General features: G+C 40.5%; 1 protein-coding gene across 1 annotated transcript; it reads left to right on the top strand.

Annotated features, from left to right (window-relative positions):
• Nucleotides 1-6,047: 6,047 nt before the first annotated feature.
• LOC145781968 (ADP-dependent glucokinase-like) lies at nucleotides 6,048-13,750 on the top strand. The gene is made up of 6 exons (XM_082593682.1): nucleotides 6,048-6,138; nucleotides 7,388-7,625; nucleotides 8,544-8,737; nucleotides 8,915-9,048; nucleotides 9,152-9,306; nucleotides 9,525-13,750. The coding sequence occupies exons 1-6, from the start codon at nucleotides 6,104-6,106 to the stop codon at nucleotides 10,077-10,079; spliced, it is 1,311 nt and encodes a 436-aa protein (XP_082449808.1). The 5' UTR covers nucleotides 6,048-6,103; the 3' UTR covers nucleotides 10,080-13,750.
• Nucleotides 13,751-18,711: the final 4,961 nt, after the last annotated feature.

Raw genomic sequence — 18,711 nt, 5'->3', positions numbered from 1 at the left:
ATCAAAGTTACAGTATCTTATTCGGGAAATTGAGAAATACTTATTCTGTCTAACTCTAACCAATTTTGTTCATTGCGACGGGTGTCAAAAAAGCGACATTCTCCCGTCGGGAATTTCACCTTCTTGTTTCTAGAATCGTTCGGTCTGTTCTCTACTCTCTCTGTCTCTGAGTATTTTTCAATTCCCCTTTATTTCATAATATCCTATAACGCCTTTTTATCAGTAGGAATGGTGGGAGACAGGAGTTATGAAAGCGAAACGGTTACACCAGTGGTTTTCAACCAGGGTTCCGCGGAACCCTAAGGTTCCGCCAGTAAGTCTAGGGGTTCCGCAAGTTTGCATTCAAATCCGAGAGTCTGTTTTATTATTATATGCATATTGTTTAAATATAATCAAACATTGATTAGGTTTGCCACTATTAATAAATTTGCTACACGTTTGCTGCGATCCCGAATTGTCGTTGTTTTCTTGTGGCAGGGTTGTCAAACAGCTTTTGAGAAAAAGAACCAAACAATGTCGAAAAAAGGGCCAAACTGGGTAAAAAACAGCCAAATTGTTCAATAACGTTAATAACGTTGTTAATAATACATAATAACGCAACGTCAATAACGTTACAACATTACCAGTAGCGTACCTAGGGTATGGCAGGCATGGTTCGAGCCATGGGCGCCACATTGATAGGGCGCAAAAATCGGTTGGTGAAAATTAAAATTTGTGGCTTACACTTTCTTCAAAATCTAATTTGCATCCAATACAATACAAAGATCAAAAAAGAGTCTCTCTTTTACTGTAGCCATTGTTAAACAATTGAATTGTGACGTTGCAAAAGCGACATTGTTCCTCTCCTGGCTCATTTTGAGTTCAGTCAGCAACAATTGGAAGCTTAATAAAGTCGCTAAGCAGCGATTAGTTATAGCTTAGAAGTAGCACCAGAACTTACTTATTCATTTTTATAAGAATTTATAAATCTAATCTGTAAGTTGTATGACTTCAATTTGGCCTGACCAGAGCGCTCAGTCTGTTCTAGGAAGAAATTAGCATTAAAGTATTATTGAGCCTATAAGCATGATTAGATGAAATTTTAAGCATGAGACCAAGAATTAGGCAAGGTTACAAGGTATGATTTATTTTTACGTGCTGTGCTGGCGCTGCCTAGAACTTAGCAGCCTGAAGTTTTGAGGTTCATTGACAACTTCAATGTAACTAATCTGTATAGATTCAGATTCAAGTAATCTGTATTTAAAACAAGACCAGTAGGCTATGAGACACTAGCAAACAATTGACATTAACGGTGTCGGTACATACGACAAACCAACGATAATAGCAAACAGCAGTAACTAGAAGGTCATAACAAACTTATGTCCAATAATTTACTTGGTAGTAGGCTACGCTACACAGTGGCGTAGCCAAGGGGGGGGTTGAGTTGAGGGTTAAAACCCCCCTTTGGCACGCGTGTGACGTCACGATATTGAGAATGATGCTTTCAGTCTCTTTATGCTTGAGAATGATGCTTTCAGTCTAAAAAAATTGCCTAATTTTAAACAAAACTGCATTAAAAGAGCGAGTTTTGCCAATACCAAACATTCAAACATCTCAGCCAGGAATTAGCAACAAGAAAACATAGAGACTTAACTGTATTTCCGAAAAATGCCAAAGAAAACATGATCTTATCCTTTTGCTATGCCACTGGACAGCACCATTTTACAGGAATATTCACACCCACAGTTTTGTTGAAAATGCTCTCAGAATGTCTCAGAATGCACCAAATTCAAAGTAATTTTTCAAAAGTTTCTGGGGGAGGCCCCCCAGACCCCCGCCGCTGGGTCGTCAAAACTCCCCCTTTCGAAATTCCTGGCTACGCTACTGACGCTACAGTATACACAGCGTCAGATGAAAAAAAAAGGGAAGCTGCTTTAGCCAGTTTTTATGTGGGAAATAACTTGGAAGGAAGGCGCAAAGCGCAGCATTCTATCAAATTGATTAGCTCCGCAGAGAGAACAAAACTTGCACGACGAAACAATCTCACGTGACTGCCTTTGAACATAATAAAACGGCAATAACACATTTATTTTCTTCGTGATTTGTTCATAAAAGACTTGTAGCCTATGCAATATTTAACTTAAATTGTTAAAAAGGGCGCACATTTAAACTTTGCCATGGACGCTATTTTGCATAGGTACGCCGCTGAACATTACAACAACAGAGTCTTCTACATTCTACAAGAACAATTCCGAATCTTCATCTTCTACAGTGTTTCCACTCGAATCTTTGGCATTGGCATAAACATTGTCAGCTAAACACTGTCTAAAAAATCGTAATAACACTTTTCAGTCTCAATTTCCGAAAGACATTTATTTAAATAGCTAGTTTGATAGTATGTGCCAACTGCTTCTAAAAAGAGCCAAATATTGAAAACAAAGGGGCCAAACAATTTTTTTTGCGCCAACTGCCTCTAAAAAGGGCCAAATTTGTGAAATTGCCAATCTGGCAAGCCTGTGTTGTGGTGCGATTACCTTTTACTTTCTGCTTTCCTGCCAAATTTCGTCTACATGTTTTTTTCTCTTCAAGGAGTTCTTACTGTATAGTTAAACGATGTTTGACCCGTTGGGTCAAATCGCATCCATACGGTCTACTAGTCAATTGCCACCCTGCGGAAATGACGATTTTGCTATTTAAAGTAGAAGAGAATAATAAAATAAAACGTTCCCGCGCTTCAACATATGCACCAAAAAAGCATATTTAAGATAATGTATAAGCACAAAAAGCAAGCAGAGATAACTCAAGTTTCCAAGTATCATGCACGTTATAGTGTTTGCGTTTGTTTTGTTGCTTCTATCTTTTTCTAGACCACTGCTATATTTGGCATATATTGTTTTTGTCGTGATGTCAGAAACAAAAACAAACTGAAACATGAAATGTCAAAAAACTCTACTTTTCATGTAAAAAGCAGTTCGTCATGACAGGCTTGCCAGATTGGCCCTTTTTAAAGATAGTTGGCACCAAAATAATTGTTAGGCCCCTTGGCCCCTTTGCTTTCAATATTTGGCTCTTTTTGGAAGCAGTTGGCACATACTATCAAACTAGCTATTTAAACAAATGTCTTTCGGAAATTGAGACTGAAAAGTGTTATTACGATTTTTTAGACAGTGTTTAGCTGACAATGTTTATGCCAATGCCCAAGATTCGAGTGGAAACACTGTAGGAAATGAAGATTCGGAATTGTTCTTGTGGAATGTAGACTGTGTTGTTGTAATGATGTAACGTTATTGACGTTGTTAACGTTATTATGTTTTATTAGCAACGTTATTAACATTATTAAACAGTTTGGCTCTTTTTTACCCAGTTTGGTCCTTTTTTCGACATTGTTTGGCTCTTTTTCTCAAAAGCTGTCTGACAACCCTGCGTCATGATTTGCAAAGAACCAGTCAAGCGTGAAGCTTGATTTTCAAGATTTTACTTTGTGTGGAACCATTCCAGAGATAGTGGAACTACATGTACCATTTAGGGTTACCAGATTGGGCGCTTTTACGCCCAATTGGGCTACTTTTGATTTTTCCAGGCGCCAAAAATTCGCGATGGGCGCGCTTTTTTGGCTGGCGCCAAATTGGGCTACTTTTTTTTTAAATATAATATAACTTTTTATCTAAAAATTGTATCATGTATAAGATTTTTATCTAACTCGTAGTTATTTCATTGAGGAGCAGCGTTTTTGGAGACCTCGGTCAGGCAGGGTTACAAATTTGGTATAAAGAATAGATGCCAATTTTCAAAAATGTGCATGTTTAGGCTTTAATATCTGGCAATCCTGGCAACTTAAAGTGATCCAGGTTTTCATAAAAATGCAGTGGACATCAGCTCAGTTTGTTTTTATTTCTGACCATCACAACGAAAAACAATATATGTCAAAGATAGCAGGGGTCTAGAAAAAGGTAGAAGCGACAAAACACGGACGTTATAACCTGCATGATGCCAAAGCAGGACAATCAGTTATGGCATGGTCGCAACACCTTAATAAAGTTTTTACAAATGTAGAAAGATGAGAAAAAAAAGGCTAGTGAATTTTTTTTTAACAATTTACAGTATTATATATGAGTAAAAAAAACAGGACAAAAAGATAGTTTCTACGTTGATCGACCTTGGTGGGTTATCAAAACTGTTGATGGTCTTGAGGGGAACACTCTTGATGCGTTAGCTCATCATGAAAAGCCATTTATCCATTTTTTGTGTTTAGGTACTTGTTTGTAGTTATTTTAACAAACAGTTGAGTGAATGCATGGTTGTCAATCTGTCTGAAAGATGTGAAGAACTGGAAAAACACTTATAATCTGAGGCTGATGATCAAGCGCTCTGGAAGAATTTTGTATAATAGCCTATCTCTTTGCTTGGGCTCCACTTTAGAACCCCCAAAAAAATTGGGCTACTTTTTGCATAAGCTTGGGCTCTTTTTTATATTAACCTCTGGCAACTGTAGTACCATTGTACCTGAGAGGTTACTGTTATTTTTTTGGAAGTGACTATTTTGCCACACTTAATGCCATGGTTACAATCAGGTGTTGCCAGAGTTAGGAAGGGTTGAGGTAAGGGTTAGAGTTAGGAATAAGATTAGGGTTTTGATCTTTGTCCAGGACTAAAAAAAATTTCCAAAATACAAGTTTTTGTTTTTAACAGCTTTAAACGTTTCTCAAATTAGGGCAGAATTCCTTATCTGGCAACACTATTGAAGGTATTATTACACTATATAGTGTAAATATAGCCACAGCCAATTTATAATCACAATTCTAGAAATGCACAGCAATCAAGTGATTAAGAATCAATCAGACACTGGACAATGAAAATAATGTGATTACATACCGGTACTGCAAAGTTGCAGCAAAAATGTGAAACAGTAATGAAAATTATCTACTTTGGATATCAACATTTTAGCTAGGGTAAAGACGGATGCAACCTAATTCGTACCATGAACAATTCGTACCGTCAGTTCGTACCTCGAAAAGATGGAGAGAAAAAATTAAAAAAAGCCGAAGTCGCTGATTGCAGTTTCCGCAAACATTTTAAAATTTTCCACAAACAAACAAAAACTCTTAGGATCATTACCAGAAATTTTAAAATGTTTGCGGAAACTCCGATCAACCCTAACCTTTTTAAAATGTTTGTGGAAACTCCGATCAACCCTAGACCCTTTTAAAATGTTTTGCGGAAACTACAATCAGCAACTTCAGCAAGCTCTTAGGATCATTACCGGAAAATTAAAAATGATTGCGGAAACTGCGATCAGCGACTTCGGCTTTGTTCTATTTTTTTCTCTCAATCTTTTCAGTTTGTTTGTTTGCGGAAACACCTAAACCCTATCCCTTTTAAAATGTTTGCGGAAACTCCGATCAACCCTAACCCTTTTAAAATGTTTGCCGAAACTGCGATCAGCGACTTCGGCAAACTCTTACAATCATTACCGGAAATTTTAAAATGTTTGCGGAAAAACGGAAACTGTGATCAGCGTTGTTCTATTTTTTGTCTCGATCTTTTCAGTTTGTTTGTTTGCGGATACCAATACCTAACTGATACTCCGATACCCTAACCCTTTTAAAATGTTTGCCGAAACTGCGATTAGCAACTTCGGCTTTTTTTTATTTTTTCTCTCAATCTTTTCAAGGTACGAACTGACGGTACGAATTGTTCATGGTACGAATTAGGTTGCACCCGGTAAAGACAATGCTTGCAGCAGAAAATAGTTATTACTTCTAGCAATGTGTGTTCTTAGTCATGACATTACTTAGGCATTATCTTAATGAACCACATATGAGGCTATTAGTATATATCTACAGGTACCGTATTAACTAATAATATTTTAACTGTATTGAACCTATTTTTAGGCCATTTTTTCATAAGCTTACTGTGACATTGTGTGAAGTGTAAATTCTTACACTAGGTAGAATAATTAAATATGGGTTATTTGTCATACTTCACAACACTTGTAGTTGTAGCAATCGCAATATTGATGACACTGCTTTCTTGGAATCCTTCTGCTTTTATGCACTATTTAATCTCGCTTGGAAGAGCAGAACTTTCTATTGAAGGTGTTGTTGCCAACTCTTGGGATAAAGATATGAAGCAAGGTGATTTTCAAAATATTGCTGTTGGGTAAGTTAACATGTATTAATAACACATGTTTCATCGGTATGTTAAAGCCTATCACATATAAAAAAAACTTTTTGCTACAAATGTTTACTATGCAGCAAGCTGTGTACTATTTGTTACGCTTTATTTACTGCCTTGTTGCCTATTTTATATTGTTTTGAACTTTCATTCATTTTGTAATGTGCCTGTTGCAACAAAGTAGCATTTTTGTGCTTTCTTTTTTTTATAATGTGTACCTTGATAAATGAAGCTGTGAATAGAGTAGAACACAGAAAGCTTCTCAACTTGGACCATTTCTTGCAGGATATATCTGCAAGTTTCTAATTGTGTTCTTATAGCTGTATTCCTTTGTCAGTCATTTGTTTTTGGGTGGCAAGAAACAAAATTCAAAAAATGACACCATTCATACAATTTGCCTATAGTGTATTTTAAATTATGTATCATTGTAGCAGACTTAATTGCCACCGTTGATTGATGGAATTTTTCACTTATGTTGAAATGGTGTTGACTGTGGAGCTTTTTGTTTTTGAAGTGTCTATAATTACGAAACTTAGTTGCCATGGTTGTGAGATATTGTGACAGGTGTTGCCAGGGTGAAAGTAAGGGTTTTTCTCTGCCAAGGAGATCAACATATCTCAAATCAGAAGTTTTTGTTTTCAACGACTTTAAACTTTTATCAAATTAGGGTAAAATTCTTTATCGGGCAATATATACTATTGCCGTAGATACAACAGCCACGTCGTTTTGTTTTCCTGGAGTTACTGGAACTTTCATCTACATAAAGATCTTTCACTGAGGGTCAGACATGCCTGTCATGCACCAGATAATCATTTTGTGTGATTAATTCAGCTGTAAGTAACAATTGACACATTCTGTCTTTGTAGACGAATGGTTGTAGAAAAAAAAAATCATTATATATTTCATCACAAACTGCCAAAGTCACACATACTGTACTTAGTTTTTTAGAAATAGCTATTTGCAAAAACTTGTAATAGAGAATCAAGACGAGAAGTGGAAAGTTAAGGACTTAAACACTCTACATACCGTTAACTTTTTGATAGGCTAGCATCTTATGAATTCAGTGCTGTATCACTTTCTTTGCGCAGTACTGTGAGTTGTATGGACCAACCTTGCTGGCTGGATCGACCAACAAGTCGAAGTTTGGTGACTCCTGATGTACATATGGTATCAAAACTTTACATTGTAATTTGATCTACATTCTACGCCTTTGTTTAGTTTACTGCTTTTTCAGGGTAAATGGCAATGTGGACTTGATAATACAAGGAACAACATTGCTGTCTCGGTTGGACCCCAAGTCAAATTCTTCTACCCAAAAGCATATTGATCACAGCAGCTTGAAAAACCTCAACGATCTGCAAGAAACGTTTGGTTTTTTTCATGAGAAGGGAGCAGGTGGCGAAAGATACATGGAATCTTACGAAGAATTCCAGCATATCTTAAAAGTTGCTACTACTGTACCAGAACGTCAGGTATCATACAGGTCTTTGTCTTATAAAAAAAATAATGCAATACATAAGACTGAAAGTGATTAATGGTTCTTCTACTGTCTAAATTGCATTGCTTTCATAGAAGTTGCAAATTAAAATAAATTATAACGAACTTTTCATCAGTTATAATAGTGATCTCAAAAGTGTGCATTTTCATTGCCCAGGCATTGAAACACCTGTGTTTACCACTGTCAATTCTTGCTACAATTGGCTGCCGAATAACCTTAAAGGGCGGGGAAACCCTAATTAATTTTTTGCGAGTTTTTTGTTTCAGCGTGATGTCATTGTGTACAACATGCGTTTTAGCAAAAAAAAATCCAAATTTTGTAGCCCTCGTCTCGCTAAGGCCGCTTTTGTTTGATACCCGTTTGCGAGGTCTCGCGCGCATCAAGCTGTGATGCTGTTCGCTGTGACGTCACAAGGTACAAATAGTTGTAGCCAAAAGTTTAAGACCAGACTTGATTTAAGACGATTTTTGCATTACTTCAAAATACTGCATCATATATTGTTTCAGTTGCATCATCTTATATCTGATGCAGTATTTTGAAGTAATGCAAAAATTGTCATAAATCAAGTCTGGTCTTAAACTTTTGGCCACAACTATATGTACCTTGTGACGTCACAGCGAACAGCATCACAGCTTGATGCGCAACGAGACCTCGCAAACGGGTATCAAACAAAAGCGGCCTTAGCGAGACGAAGGCAACAAAATTTGGATTTTTTTATTGCTAAAACGCATGTTGTACACAATGACATCACGCTGAAACAAAAAACTCGCAAAGTTAATTTGGGTTTCCCCGCCCTTTAAACTTGTAAAATGTGAATGTTGTATGACTGCTGAACTGGCAATAAAAAAGTGGTTGTACCACAATACCATAAACCCTTAATGATATTTTGTAGTATTTTATCGGTGGAAATGCTGCACTGATGGCAGAAAAATTTGCTTCACTAGTGTCTAACACTGGCAAAGTGTTGATTGGCTGTCCGATTGGCCCGGTTTTAAAGCCACTTTTAAACCCAAAAATGAAGATAGCTCAATCACACACCAGGGATGACGAATACCACATGATTTTAGAATATTCTAAAAACGAAAGGTGGGTTGTCAAATTCTTACAATAACAATGTACTTGACAGACAATTACCTTTTGCAATAGAAGACTTTGTTATGCTTGCGCATTGTGATTGTGTAGTGGCAAGTTGTCTGTTTATTTTGCCATACTGAACGCACACCAACTTTAAAAGCATTGCAACAAGTTTTTTGTTTCCTTTAGATGGGACGGCCATTCTTCTCCAATTGCTAGTCGATTTATATTCTCACACGATGAAAGCAATTCCAAAATGGTAGCAATGGAAGAATTTATTGCAAGCTTGAAAGATTTCAAGCCAGACTTGGTAGTGTTGTCAGGTAAAACATTCAGTTTTTTTTTATTAATTTAGAAAGACGTAATGTTACAATATTTGCTGTTGCTGCTGTATTTTTTATTTTAACATTTATTCTCATCATGCAGGGTTTCACCTGTTAGAGGCAAACGAGGAGACGTTTTGGAGAAGGAGAATATCTGAGATAGCTGAGTTAATACGACCTCTTTCCAAAAACGTTCCTATTCACGTGGAGCTAGCTAGCATGGCGAATAAGGCATGCATGGAAGAATTAATGAAAAGGGTGACAGTTAAATATATCATCGACTGTTCTTAAATTATTTTTAGCATTTTTGGTGGTGAAACTGTGATCGAAATCTTTCAGAAATTGCGTTTCGATGTATGGCATTGAAGCTCTTTTTCAGCTTTGGCTTAATCCTTCATGGGCTCATGGACTGGGATGCAATTTTGACGTGGCATGATGTTAACTTTTGGTCATCAATTGATTTGTTTTCTGTACAGATTTTTCCTCTAGCTGATTCAATTGGATTGAACGAGCAAGAGCTATGGCTTGTTTGTCAAGCAGGAAGCGGACCCCATTGCTCCCAAACCAATCTCAATGGTCCTCCTCCTATTCCGCAAGCAGCTGATATCACGAAGTGGATGCTGCGGACTTTTTCTTCCCTTCCGAATTCGCGTGTCACCCGGGTCCACTTCCACACTCTTACCTATCACATCGCTTTAACAGTCGGGCAAGACACGTGGCAAAACCAGCACACGTCTGTTCTAGCTGGTACTAGAACAGCTGCCAGTCAAGCTTGTGAAGATGACCCTGCTTTGCGACCCGATAAATTTGAACTGAGAATCTCAAATCAAATCGAACTTTCTGCCACAAACTCGAACCTGCCAACAACACAATTCAATCCGGAAGAGCCGGTCATAGGGTGGCAAGACGATAATATTTTTGTTTACTTGTGTCCTGTCTTAGTGTGCCGTCACCCAGTGAAAACAGTTGGCCTGGGTGATGCTATATCCGCTTCCGGTTTAATTCATTCGAATTTTTTAAGACAATCGTGAAACGTAGTCACTTAGCAGGCTACGTACTGCAGTAGAGAAAGTAAATGATTTGATTTTTTGCTGCGATTGCGGTGGGTCTGGAAACAATAGTTTAGATTTTACATCAATTTGACTGCAGTATGTTTTATGCTTTCTCTAGTATTCAGTGTGTCCAACCCTATGAACGGACTTGGTGTTAAATAGTGGAATTGTTGACAGTTGAAGTAAGAATATTGTTTTTTTTAAGGACTTTATATTGTGTAGAAGAAGCGATCTACCTGACGTCAGCACAAGGCTGATTTCTCATAATTTATTACAAGCGAGAATTTCGTTTTGATAACCCTACCGGTGTAGCCTCCACGCTAGCCATTAAGACTTTTCTAATCAACAATTATTCCTCGGCAGTGGAGCGTAACAAGAATTGACAGCGATGGACACGTATTTCCCCCATGAAGCTGGGTTCAGCAGTATGGCTAACGAAACGCAATGCTCGCTTTTCTAGTGATTTCTCAGCCTTGTAGTGACTGCCATGAAGAACGTTTTTTTCTACATAATGTATTTTGTTGGCGCTTGCTGGTCTGGTTCTTTTTTTCACGACAGCAAGAAATCATTTGACTGGGGAAAGCAGCGATCGAGGGCTTTGTGGCATGAATTGGTGGTGCGATACTGACGAGTCTAGCCTCATAGGCGAAACTCGTGTTTATCGCTATCAATTCTGGCTGCACTCGACTGCCGAGAAAGACTTCATCTTGATCGTAATGAAATGACATACTTTTGCATGTACACTGTACAGCTGTTTATATAATTTTAGATTAAATACTTCAAAGCGAGGAATTAGTTGAATCAAAATAACGAATTTTTTATGCTTCACTTTTTCGTGCATTGGTGTGCTACTAAAACCATACCCCAACTCTAGGGGTAACCGGGTAACAAAAACACTCTCATCGCTCAATTACCTTGTATTTGTTACTTTTAAGCAACGCCTTTTCTAGAGGTGAAAATATGCAATGGTTGGATGCTCACGTGCAATTTCCCAGAAAGCAAAATTCGTCAAGTGACAAATTTAACGTCTGCAGACGTTGTATCAATGTAAAAAAACGAATGATTTGCTGTCTGGGGACCTGCAACGCTATTCCAATAGTTGTTGTTGCTTTGACGCTGTAGTCATTTTTCTCACATTCACAGCAGCCTTTTTTACATACAAACGCACACGTGCTGTGATGAAACGTAACACTTCACTCAACATAACTTGCCGCTTTTACATCGCTTTAACGTTTAATGCTGTTAAAACGATGTAAAAAATGCAACCTTACCAGTTGAGACACATTAAATCATCTCTGTTAAGGTACATGACCGGTTGATGATTTTAGAGCGATGGTTCTTTGAATGGAGTTCATAGACTCCTTGAAGACCTTTTTTCGTGTTCTAATCAACGGTGGTTGTTTTTCTTCAAAAGCCACTGGAGTATTATTTGTTGTATACCTGTTGGATTTCCACGTTTAAAATAACTTTGCAAAGATTAGACCTCATTAGGTTTTGCACTGCCTTGAAATATTGACCTTGAAGGGCCAGTACTTTAATGTCTGTAGTTCAACAGCTTTTCAGTTGTTAGAGATCTACAGTAGTCAGTACTCTTGTTGCAAACTTTCTCGTCAGTTTTTTCGACAAATAATATTCATGCTGTTTCCTTGTGAACGTGCACTTTTGTCCAGGTTGCCAAAGCATACTGCAGACCTTTTCGTATGCTTTCTATTTTTGTACTTGGAGGTCATGGCTGACGTGGTTAGGATGAAAAATTCACATTCCTTTGCAAATTTCAAGTCTTCGACCTGTCCAAGCAATTTATTTTCTTCAGTAATGCTCAACAAGTTCAAAGTATGCTTTGGCCTCTTGAAAGCCTGTGTGTGGCCCTTAGTTGAAGGAACGGCAAGTAATTTTAATTTCTTTCCCCAGACATAATCTAACTAATCAAGCCACTACCACGTGCTTGCAGTCGGTGTCGAACTTTCGGTGCTTTCATCACTCGGTCATCCTCCACCCAGCAAATCAACGTTTTGTTGCATTGATGCAACGTCTGGGGCTGCCGTCTTTGAAATCTTGACAAATACTGCAGCATCAGTCTGATGCTCTATTTACACAATAGTAGGCTAACTTTTATTAACAAAGCTTTGGTAGAGAGTTCGCTTTGTTATAAAACAGACATACAAACAAAGTAACTTCAATGGGTTTAACCTATTTTATTTTTATCACACAATGAAAATGCTTTCATGTGGAAGTTTATTTTAATCATTTTGCGTTTTCTTTGTGTGATAAAAATAAGATATGTTGAACCCATTGAAGTTACTTTGTTTTATATGTTTGTTGTATAACTTTTATTAGTTTTCTGCGATTATTTATACGTTGTTTCAACGTTGTAATCCAGCGGCATTATTCAGTTTTGCTTGCATGTACTCGACCAAAATATTAGGGTTTTTAACATTGATTCCACGTCTGCCGACATTAAAAAAATGCAAAAAAGGCCGATTGTTTGCATACTTATTACGCTGCTGTTGCTTTCAAATCAGTTTATGTCTTTTTTTTATAGCGTGATTGATATTAATCCTTGTTTGACCAACGCCTAGTAAACTTACGAAACTTCTAGTTTCGTGTTTATTAATTCAATCAGGTACACATACACATATTTCGTTTTAAAATCTAGCTCTTGCTTAATTTTTTTTTTGCAGTTTTTACAGTGACATTTTCAAAAATGTATTTTTCTCTATATCTGCGTTACTGAAACAGTAATGTTGCTATTTTTGTTTACAGTTGAAAGATGGCTCTTTAGACTGACCGATTAACAATGCAGGTTCTATACGAAATTTGAGCATGAAATTCAATTCTTTCACGTCTCTTTTCAAGACCATATTTCGTTCTACATTTTCGGATTTATGTTGATTGTGAATGCAGTTTTCAACTTCGACTTTCTCACTGAATTAAAAATACCTTTTCAATCATTATTCTGCGCACTATGTGGACAACCTTTTGCTGTTTCAACCAGTGGTAGTCCGTTATAGATGATGTATTAAACTGTAGTTGAAATCCCAGACAGCAAAATCCATCATTTTTACATTACATTTTTACGTCTGCAGACGTTGAATCAATGTAAAAATGATGGATATGCTGTCTGGGTATAGCCACTATTGCGACTGCTAGAAAGTTGTGTGGCTTATACCCAGCAAGTCAGTCCTTTTTGCATCAATTTACCTATAGACTTTGAAATTTGAATCATTGTAAAAATGGACATAATCTGCTGACTGGGATACCTACAAAGTGCCGCTTTCTTTAAGTTTAGCTGAGTCATTGCCTTATTATCACTGTTTTGTGGTGGCTGTTGCGTGCCTACTGCGTAGTTGGTTTATCAAAGACTGGCCTGAATTAAACAACATAAAAGTATCCCGCTTGATTTTCTTGATTACGAAGTTAAACCACTGCTAGAGGCCTCACATGTAGCTTCGAATATCGTTTGTCGCTCTGTCATTTTTACGTTTTGGGCCAGCCCACTCGTCATATGACGCATTTTTTGCTTTTCTTTTCTCAGGAAAGGCTTAGCACGAACTGCACGCGATACAAAATTGTTTCAATCACTTTATACTTTTCATGTGGTAATGAGGTTGGCCTTGTTTCACAAGTAAATCTTCGTCGTATGAGCTTTCTTCCGGACTATATGTTAGGGCATGAGGTCATCAGCCACTCGACAGTCTCATCATCCAGGGCCTTCAGTCCAAGCGTTCCATGTGGTGGTTGATGGATTGGGCAGTCATGGACGACATGGTCTACTGTTTGATCTGTGGCACCACACTCGCATCCCGGTGAGGGATCCAGGCCCCATCTGCACATGTCTGAACGCAAGCGACCGACGCCGGTTCGTAGGCGGTTAAGCCGGACCCACGCAAGTCTTGCGAGGGACATTCCCGGAGGGTGGGGATCGACGTCGGGTAGGAAATCACGCAGTCGGGAGGTGTTGTTTTGCCACTCCGTGTTCCATGTGTAGTTCGTCCAGTGTGCCGCACTTATTCCAAGATCTTTAACGTTGTTCAGAAGCTGTCGTGCGGCGGGCGCAAATGGGCGTCTTGATTTCAGTCGCTGCTGTTCTCCAGGTAGGCGCTGGAATGTACTGTGGAGGAGGTGGTCGGGGTCCAGTGCGCGACGAGCAAGGGAAATCATGGCTCCTTTACGGCGAAGCTCAGCAGGTTGGATGTCTGCAAGGATGGGAAGGCATTCCGTTGGAGTGGGACGCAGGCATCCAGTCACAGTGCGTAATGCGTCGTTGATGGCGGTGTCAATGTGGCGGCGTGAGAGCTGCGGCACCACACTGGTGCGCAGTACTCGGCGGTAGAATGGACGAGGGCCAAGGTAGCTGTGCGAAGGGTTTTCGCGCCAGCTCCCCAGCCGCCTCAAAAGTGCAACGCGCGCAGATAGTTTTTTGCGCAGTGACTCCAGGTGTCGTCGGTACGTGAGTGACCTGTCCAGGGTTACGCCGAGGTAAGTGGGTTCGGCGCAGTATGGCAGGCGTTCGTCATCGGTGGTAATGTTGATCTCACGTTTTGCTTCCTTGTTTTTTAGATGGAAGGCCGCCGACACTGTCTTTGCCTTGCTGAGCTGTAGCTTCCATTTCTGGAGATATGTCAATATAGTTGCCAGGTCGTCTGCGTAAGCATACTTTCTGGAGATGGTGTCAGGCAGGTCATCGATGTAAGTGTTAAAGAGGAGGGGGCCCAAGACAGAGCCCTGTGGGACGCCGTTCCTGAGTCGACGTAGTCTACTTCGTCGGCCGCTACCGGTGGAAAGGGTAAAGCTGCGGTTTTGCACAAGTTCCATAATCATATGGACCATGTGCCTGTCAGGAAGGAGACGGAGTAGTTTGCAGGTAAGGCCGCTGTGCCATACAGTATCGTAGGCAGCCGTGAGATCGACAAACACGGCGCCAGCCTTCTTTTTTGCCGAGAAGCAGTCCTCGATGTCTTGGGTCATCAGAGTGACCTGGTCTACGGTTGATCTTCCGTGGCGAAAGCCGGCTTGTTGCTGAGGGTCTATTATCGGTTCGACATGGGCGTAGATAAGTCTCTCGAGTATCTTGAAGGGGATACAGAGCAGAGAGATGGGACGGTAGCTCTTCGGATCCCCTGGGGGCTTCTTCGGCTTTGGGACTGCAACCACTAGGGCTCTTCTCCAGATTCTTGGGATGCGCAGGTGACGCAAGCAGCAGGAAAGGAAGTCTTTTAACCAGGACCTCATAGTGGGGGCAGCTTGGAGTATTAGTTCCGGGCATAGGTGGTCAAGGCCCGGGGATTTGCCTGGCTTTAGGTGCTGGAGGGCGGAGGCAAATTCCTCTGGGGTAAACTCACCAGAGATGTTTCCCTCGACAGGTGTTGGGACCTTCCAGAGGTCCGTCATTTCCTTGAGGACGGACTTGTCTGATTCACGCTCTCTCGTTCTGTGCACTCCATTTTTCACAAGTTGTGAGGCGATGGCATTTGCTGAAATGGGGCATTGGCGATGAGGGGCACGTGATCTGCCAGTGAGGTTGTTGAGTGTACTCCATACTGTGCGGCTGGAGTGCGTGAAGTCGATGGCTTCTGTCCAGCGCTCCTTCCTCTTTGAATCCAATCTTGCCAGCAGGGCTGTTGCTGAGTTGGAGGTGGCGGTGCCCTGGGGGGAACGGAGGAAGTCGCGGTAGAGCCTGTCGCACTCCACATCCCAGCAAGGTATGTAGCTTTTTCGTCGACCTCGCGGGATGGAATCTTTTGCCGCAGATATGATTGCATCACAGAAGTCATGGTAGGCTTCGTCCACTTTGATGGTGTGTGGGGATGGGAGGTACTGCGTAGCTTCGTTTGTGAGGAAGCTGTAGTGTTCCCAATCGGCCTTTCTGAAGTTCCATCGCTTGACAGGCTTGCTCGGAATAGGTGTGGCGAGCAAGTGGGACGTGATAAGCGAGGGTCGATGTTGAGACCTTGGGAACTTCTCTAGCACACGTCTGTCCGGCTGGCGATCATCGGGGTTATCACTTGCGAAAGCCAGGTCTGGGTTCGTGCCAGTGTTCCAACGACCGGAGAGGAAGCTCGCTGCGCGCTTAGGATCGTATAAGAGGGTGAGGTTGTTGTTGGTTGCCCAAGCGGCCAGACTTTCTCCGTCGTTGTTGATCGAGTTGTAGCCCCAGTCAGTGTGGTGGCAGTTAAAGTCGCCAGCGTAGAGGCTGGGGTGGGGGAACACTGGGATGGCTGTTGATGTTATCCGCGAAGGGTGGGGGCTTGTAGACATTGACGATGTTGTAGCCTGCTACATCTACACAAAGCCACTCGATCTCCGATTGAGCTTGGGATTGGTCAACCAAGGACCAGCTCATCCGGTCATGGACAAACGTGGCGAGGCCGTGTTTCCTGCTGCAGGTTGCGCCTGCGAGTGTGAAGTTGGTTAGTACCAACTTATCCACAGATGTGCAGTGGGTCTCCTGGAGGAGGATGATGAGGGCTTGGTGGCCAGGTGCTCGATGATGCTGAGCTTGCTGGCCGTGATGCCCTCGGTGTTCAGCTGCAGTACGGTGGGTCGTCGGTACTTTTCGACAGTGCGAGCACTGCCGTGCCCTGAAAAGGGCATTCCCCTATCCACCCTGCGCTGAACAGTCTCGTTAGCTCTTGTTTGACAAGCTTCGTTTTGCATACGTTTCATTTATGTTTCGTATGTTACTGACGGGGGGGACCACGTGAAGGTGCTTGTCTTCCTCCCCAAGTAAATCGATCTTGCGTAAGTCATGTTCAACAGAAATTTTGACGCAAAAAGTCGTTGAAATGCCAATTTGTTTCTTTGCGCAATGTTAAGCATCTTACGATTTTTAATATGTTTTTTTTTTTTTTTTTTTCAAGGAACGAAAACGTTTTGCATTTCATAGAGGTTAGACCAGTGGTACGCGGGAGCTTTCCAAGCGGTACGATAGTAGTTTTCTGCTGTGCTCAATATTTTAAAGTCAGATCAAGAATTGCAACAAATTACTGTTGAGTTAGCCAAAATAAATCGGCAAGGGTTTCTCTTCTTCCCTAATGTATTTGTTTGTTTGTTTTGTTTTATTATCTTTATCCTGCATTGCGGGAAAGGGGACTTGAGCGCTATGCATCGGTGTACGCCTTCCGACGTACACCTGACCCACGCTGCAGCCGACTGCAATGCGTCTGTTTCCGGTTGTCTACTCTACTTATGACTTAAATTTGGTACTACCCATTAGGCTACTCGAAATCGATCACTGGGTAGAGGCAATTATCGTAAAGTTTCTTGCCCAGAGAAACAACAGCAAGTGAGGGTGGCTGGAGTCGAACATGCAGGCTCTCGACTGCCAGCCCAACGCGCTAACCACTCGGCCACTGCTGCCGACTAATGTTGGCAGCAGTGGCCGAGTGGTTAGCGCGTTTATTGGCTGAATAGCGTTTATCGCATTACTATTGCTGGAGAAGAACTTGCAGATCATCTGAGATTACTCAGAACGGAACCGATGCATTATTTTCCTAATACAAAACGTTGCACATACATTGTTAAACCGTTAAGTGTGAGGAGGAGATTTCAGTCATGATGGCAATGAAAACGAAAAGCCGGGACTTGATTTCCAATGCGCTTTAAATGAGGTTACACCTCGCACGGAGTAGCGTGTAGAGAAAAAACAGTTGCAGCTCTCGCAATAAATTGTGTTTTTAATAAATTCGTAGCCTATGTGGTGTTTTGTAATAATAAGTGCATGTGAGCAAATCGAGTCTTTCTGAGACTACCGGTGGTACGCAATCAGTAAAAGGTTGAGAACCACTGGATTAGACATGATCGTGGTTGGTTCAAAGAAAATAACCTCTTTACCAAAATTGCATCATAGAGGTTAGTAACTAGAGTCTAGACATTCGTAGCTGTTACTAGACATTCATGCTGTTTAACTCGCATAAATGTTGCAGCCTGTAAAATATTTATTCTTCAGCCTATCGACAATTTCTCCTTGTTGAAAAATTGTTTGAACAGCCGGTGTGGAAATTAGATGTTTAAGTTTCTAACAAAAGGGTTACTGTAGTATTAGCAAAAGGCGAGAACGCTTACCGGTATGTTTTATTTGCCAAGCAAAACGTTGCCGTTTGAATTAGGACGATTCATTTTGATCAGTTCTTGCTCTCTGGTTGCGCGAGAATTTCCAGGTGTTTATTTTCACACGCAAGCAGGTTCACCAGGCCAATTTTTTTCAAACGTTTTGAAGAAAATGTCATTCCTTTTTTCGGATCTATTCCAATGAAGTTGCCTATAGCCCAGTTTTATGCCGCACGTAATGTTGCAATATTTATTATTTTGGTATTACAGTTTGAAAAGACTGGTGCATTTTTCAACGGCTTCTAAGTTAATCATTAGGAGATTTAGGGAGAGGACTTAAGCTACTTGGAAACGCTCAGCAATGAGAAAAGATGCAGACATGCTGATGCTACTAAAAAAAGCCAAGTTTTTTTAAATAGTAAACTAATTCGACTCTAAACAAAATCTTCTACCCAAATCCCATTTTACTTTTATAAATTTGGGTACAAACAAAACGACCTGTGTCCAGTCATCAAATCAGTCGTTTTTTACATTTATTCAACGTCTGCAGACGTTGAAAACG

This window comes from Aplidium turbinatum, chromosome 13, assembly GCF_918807975.1.
Source record: "Aplidium turbinatum chromosome 13, kaAplTurb1.1, whole genome shotgun sequence".
NCBI classification, from domain to species: domain Eukaryota; kingdom Metazoa; phylum Chordata; class Ascidiacea; order Aplousobranchia; family Polyclinidae; genus Aplidium; species Aplidium turbinatum.
This window is presented reverse-complemented; position numbering and strand designations above follow the sequence as displayed.

Excerpts from the sequence above, each read along its gene's own strand:
- LOC145781968 (XM_082593682.1), top strand. The coding sequence starts at position 6,104 with ATGAAGCAAGGTGATTTTCAAAATATTGCTGTTGG. Across the intron at positions 6,139-7,387 it reads TTTCAAAATATTGCTGTTGG|GGTAAATGGCAATGTGGACT; the intron begins GTAAGTTAACAT and ends CTGCTTTTTCAG. Across the intron at positions 8,738-8,914 it reads GAATATTCTAAAAACGAAAG|ATGGGACGGCCATTCTTCTC; the intron begins GTGGGTTGTCAA and ends TGTTTCCTTTAG.